At 39.5% G+C, this 5,967-nt stretch overlaps 1 protein-coding gene across 1 annotated transcript; it reads left to right on the top strand.

The window, feature by feature from the left end:
• Positions 1-577: 577 nt before the first annotated feature.
• OR10V1 (olfactory receptor family 10 subfamily V member 1) lies at positions 578-1,507 on the top strand. Its single transcript, XM_077115013.1, has one exon. It carries the CDS (start codon positions 578-580, stop codon positions 1,505-1,507), a length of 930 nt encoding a protein of 309 aa, XP_076971128.1.
• Positions 1,508-5,967: the final 4,460 nt, after the last annotated feature.

Raw genomic sequence — 5,967 nt, 5'->3', positions numbered from 1 at the left:
TCTGTGGCACTGATGGAGGCAGCAACTACCAGATAAGTCACAGGCTAGATTGTAATTATATCTCTGAAATTTGGAAATAACTGTAATTCAACATTTTTGTTCTCACATCTTTCCCAATAGACCATCTACAATTAAACCTAGAGCTGAATTGATCAAATAATAGATCAAACAACAAAGCTACAGAGGATATATAGAGTATAGAGGGATGCAGTATAGTAGAGATTGAGGTTAAGCATAAGAGCTCTGTAGTCAAATATTGTTCAAATCCTAGCTTTGCTCATTTCTAGCTATGTGACTTAAGAAAAATTTCTTAATCTGCAAAATGGATATGATAATAGCACATGCCTCAATAAGTGCTTGTATGAATTGAGATAATGCATGCAAAACACATTTCACCATGCCTAGCATTTAACATTTAATAGATGTTAACTTGTCATACAACATAGCCCCTGTCCTCAGGGAACCTAAAACATAAAGGGTCTCTAACACTGAGTGGACGAGCTGGGAAAGTCTCACATTAAATGGGATGTGTAGAGGTTCATACCATCTTTTCTTTAGTAGGTCCAATACACCATCCATGGAAGAAATAAACATAACTGCAAAAATGCAATTCTTCTTTCATCCGTTCTCAACTGACCCTGAGGTCCAGATAGCAATTTTTGTGGTCTTCCTGGTGATGTACTTGACCAGCCTCATTGGCAATGCTGCCATCACAGTTATTGTCCAAGTCAACCACTGTCTTCACACCCCCATGTACTTCTTCTTGGCTAACTTGGCAGTCCTGGAAATCTTCTATACCTCTTCCATTGCCCCACTGGCCTTGGCCAACTTGCTGTCAATGGGAAAAACTCCTGTTTCTATTCCTGGATGTGGCACCCAAATGTTTTTCTTTGTGTTCTTGGGTGGTGCTGACTGTGTCCTGCTTGCAATCATGGCTTATGACCGGTTTATCGCAATCTGTTACCCTCTGAGATATACCCTCATCATGAGCTGGTCCTTGTGTGTGGAGCTGATGGTAGGGTCCCTGATGTTGGGGTTCCTGCTTTCACTGCCACTGACCATTTTAATCTTCCATCTCCCATTCTGCAACAACAATGAGATCTACCATTTCTACTGTGACATGCCTGCAGTCATGCGCCTGGCTTGTGCAGACACACGTGTTCACAGGACTGCCCTGTATATCATCAGCTTCATTGTCCTAAGTGTCCCCCTTTCGTTGATCTCTGTCTCCTACAGCTTCATCTTGGCAGCTATTTTACGGATTCGGTCAACAGAAGGGCGCCACCGAGCCTTCTCCACCTGCTCCTCTCACATCACAGTGGTCCTCTTGCAGTATGGTTGCACCAGCTTTATATATTTGTCCCCCAGTTCCAGATACTCACCTGAAATGGGCCAGATGGTGTCTGTGGTTTATACTTTCATCACCCCCATTTTAAACCCCTTGATCTATAGTATGAGGAACAAGGAACTGAAAGATGCCCTAAGGAAGGCACTAAGAAGGTTCTAGTTGAACAATCCTATGACTAATTGCTTGAATCAGGACAATTTTGAGAGAGAAATGAGATGATATTAATAATTATGCTGGGACAACTGGAATAAGCCAGGAATGTCCTCAGTAAACTGAGACATATGGACCCTCATACTGGGACATCCAGAAAAAACGAGTGCTGCTGTCTTATTGAAAATAAAGCCATAACAACTAAGTCAACTTCATATTCTAGGCCTGGATGAAAAGAGAAAAACAACATTTATTGGGCACCTACTATATACTAATCTATAGATTATCTCAATTTTTTCAATAACACCTGGTGTCATTGTCTCCACTTTTCAGAAATGGAACTAAAGTAGCTAACAACAACAACAAAAAAACGATCCAGGATGAGAACCACAAGTATTTAGGAATCCAAAGATAAAGACCTCTTTACACCATGCTACTCTCCTGGTTCAAGCCTTGCTCTGCTAGTCGGAGTATATGTAACCTCCAGCAGAGAGATTATTAGCTCATAAGACATACCATTCCTTGTTGGGCAACTCAATTTTAAAGCACTATACCTTATTTTGAGCTAAAGACTATCTACCAAAAACTTCCTCCACTGGTCCTATTTTTACCCTCTAGAGTTCTCTTCTGCATGACAGCTGTGCAAATGTGTTAGGAAAGATTTCATATCAAAGTTTCCAGCTCTCTCTTCTCCAGGACAAGCAGTCCACAACTTTTTCCCCAAGGAGATTATATTTGAATAATATAATCATATCACTCACCTTCTTCTAGATTTGCACTGGTTCCATATCCTTCTACAAATTTCCATCCAGAGATAAACTGAATATTTGAGAATGCTTGGTCCTGGTGTTCTGTTACTTTTCATTATCTGTGAATTATATTTTCATTAATTCATTTCAATTGCTTTAGCTTCACAAATTTGGGATCAAATAAAAACCTCCATGTAGTTTCCATATAGCTTTCTATTCTGCTTGACCATAATTTGTTTTAGTAACATAAATGTAGAAGTTTTCACTTTACATGAATAAACTGTGCTTGATTAGTTTTGGCCAGGTGATCGAAACTGCCAAAATCAGCTTCTGGCTTTGTTTTATTTCTCATAGTTTTATATCGTGGTCAGAATTTCAACAATATTTCATTTCCCTTATCCAAATCATTGATAAAGATATTCAATAGGAGAGGATGAGGGCAGAGTCTATGATTGTTCTCCACTTTGGAAATTGTTCAACTGGACAGAAATCTGCTCAATACCATCTGTAGAAGATGTGGCATGTAATACTTCCAATTGAATCCCATCTTGCTGTATCCGTGCCTTTGGGTAGTCCCTTTCTTCATTGACTCTGGGTGAGGCTGTGCAACTTGCTTTCACCAATGGGACACTGGCAGATGTGGTGCAAGTACATCCATGCACTAACACTTTGGTGCTTGTCTTCTTTTGCTGTCCTAAGACTGCCACATGAAGACGATCAAGTCAGTTCTCTTCTCTGGGCTGTTTTTGTAGGAATACTTCCTAGAGGTGCAGCCTACAGCCTGATTCTGCATCCCTTTCAATGATATGTTAAGACCTATATCCCTGCATTATTAAGTCTTTTCTGTTTAAGATAAGGGGAATGGTTAAAACTTAAACAATATACCACCCATTGTTTTCTAGGACATATTCTTTAAAACAAATGTTTTTTTATTGAGCTCTTCAGCCCAGCAATACTTCATGCAAAAATATTTTTCTGACCACCTTCCCCATCCCAAGAAAAGTAACCACATCCTCCCCTGTGTTGCCTCTTTACCATGTACGTAACTCCATCACAGCATCTGTAACACTTTAGTACCGTTATTTATCTCCTCCACAAATCAAGTACACTGTGACCTCTTTGAAGGAAGAAACTATTTCTGCTAGCATGGTGCCTATAAATTTCAAAATTATTTGAGTTAGTTCATTAATCATCAATTCATGGTCATCCTTTGAAGGCCAGATTAGGTTTTGCCTCCATTGTGAAGCCTTACCTGACTACTCTCATCCCTCTATCCTCAATGGACAAGCAGTCTCATGTTGTACTATATTATTAGGGAAGCATGTCATGTCTATGTTTTATCTCCCTAGTCAGATGCTGAATGGCATTTTGCTGATGGCAGAGACTATATCTAATATATCTTTGAATATCTCACAAAAATTGCCACAATGAATTACACTATAAAACAGCCATCTTTTAAATAAGTATGAGTTAAATAATCTGATGGAAGAGACAGAAGAATCTAAACACAGAAATAACATACACCTTGAAGACTGGCACAGAACAAATAAAATGCTGTTTTTCTTGGTTGTCCACCATTGCTTTTCATCAAACATGTAGGAAGATGCATTGTACCCAGAGCCTGACATTCAACTCTCCTTTTGTGTTTGTCTCTCAAGTTTCCCACCTGCCTATCTGTTACATCCTTGTTTTCAGTGATGCCAAGATGTGCACAGAGAATGGCTTTCTTTATCCATTGTAGCTTGGTGCTTCTGGTTCAGTGACCACCTCTTCACAGAAAAAGCCTCTGTTTCCCATAGCGTGAATCAGTAATAATATTTATTTATTCTTGTTGACTTAACTAAGGAACTAAGAGAAGCAAGGAACTTCTAGTTCTTCCTTCCAAGAAGGAACTCCAAGCAATATCATGTTATTCATAGTTCATAGGATGCTTTGGGATTTTACACCTTTTATTAGTGAATGAGAGACAACCAGAGAGAGACAGAGGGGGTGGGGGAGAGAGAGAGAGAGGAAGGGAAGGAGTGAAAAGAAAGAACAGATCCCAGATTGAAGGTACATTCTCTCTTATCTCTTTTAGAGAAAGTGTGGAGTATGCTCTACTTATAATATAATGAATTAGTTCTGTTCCACATTGCAACTTGGCTCCAGTTGCAATGATCCACAAACCTTGGTCACAGCCATCAATAATAAATCCATACATCCGTTCATTCAACTTTATTTACTGATCATCTACTATGTATGGGAACTTGGAACATACTGAGAATGCAGCAGTCACTTAGACAGAAAATGGAGTTTACAATCTAATGGAGTTTATAATCTAATGGGGGTGACAGATACTAAAAAAGTAAAAAAGATAGTTACTGACACTGCTAATTGTTGTGAAGGCCATAAACATAGTAACTCAAAAGAAAGTAACTGTATGGAGTGCCTACTTTAGATAAAAGTAAATACTAAGTTTCTGAATCCCAATTACTAACCCCTTAGTGTTACCTATTGGAAGTTTTATGAATATCTGTGGTAGTTTGAAGCTGTTATGTACCCCAGAAAAGGCCATGTTCTTTTAATCCATTCCTGGGGGTGCTGACTTATTGTAGGAGAGACCTTTTGGTTAGGTTATTTCAATTGAGGAGTTGCCCCAAGGTTTTAACCCTTTTCCTGGAGTCCTTTATAAGAGATGAAATTAAGAGATGCTCAGAGAAGTAAATCCCAGGAAGTTCAGAGAAAAGCACTGGAGAGCTAAGAGAGGGCCACAGAAACTCAGAGAGGAAGCTGCTAAACCCAGAAACTGAAAGCAACAAGACCCAGGAGAGAAGGAGCAGCAGGCGCTGACCAGGTGCCCTCCCATGTGACAGAGGTATCCTGGATGCCGGCAGCCTTTCTACAGAGTCAAGGTATCATACTTTTGATGGCCTAAGAACTGTAAATTGTAAATTAATAAATCCTCATTGTAAAAGCCAACCCATTTCTAGTATATTGCATTTTGGCAGCTCTAGAGAATCGAAACAATATCCCTCTTATAGAAGAAGTGCAGTGGCCATGTGGTAGAATGGAGGAGCTTGAGATTTGGACACCGAAGACCCAGATTCAAGTTCTGTTCTCTATCACTTGCCAGGGCATGTCTTTGCACAAATCATCTACCTCTTTGATGACTGATTTAATGGATAGAGCAATACAACAAGCAACAGATGACAGTAGAGGTCAAAACATTTAACATACATATATATCAGAAAATGTTTAAATATGTAACAATGCAACTTCTTTCTACTGTCAGATAATTCCTGTTGTGCTGGTTTAAAAATATTATGTAACCCAGAAAAGCCATATTCCAACCATAATCCAATCTTTCTTTTAATCCTGATCCAACACTGCATCTGGAAACTTTTGATTAGATTATTTCCATGGAGATTGATGCCCCCAATTGTGGACATAACCTTTGATTAGATAGAGATGTGACTCCACCCATTCCAGGTGGGTCTTTAGTTTACTGGAATCTTTTAGAAGAGGAAACATTTTGGAGAGAGCCAAAAATGACAGAGCAGACACAAACTTCAGAACAGAGCTGACAGGCAGAAAACAGAGACACGGATGTTTGGAGATGCTTGAAGCTCAGTAGACATTGCCATGAGATGTTCAGCAAGCCAGAATCTGGAGAGAGCCAAGAGAAGCCAAGATGTGAAAGCCAGTCCTGGAGAAGTAAAGTGAGGAACCCCCACAGGAAGA

This window comes from Tamandua tetradactyla, chromosome 9 (genome assembly GCF_023851605.1).
Source record: "Tamandua tetradactyla isolate mTamTet1 chromosome 9, mTamTet1.pri, whole genome shotgun sequence".
Lineage (NCBI taxonomy): Eukaryota > Metazoa > Chordata > Mammalia > Pilosa > Myrmecophagidae > Tamandua > Tamandua tetradactyla.
This window is presented reverse-complemented; position numbering and strand designations above follow the sequence as displayed.

Bases quoted from the DNA above. Each gene is read 5' to 3' on its own strand.
- OR10V1 (XM_077115013.1), top strand. From the start codon at position 578: ATGGAAGAAATAAACATAACTGCAAAAATGCAATTCTTCTTTCATCCG.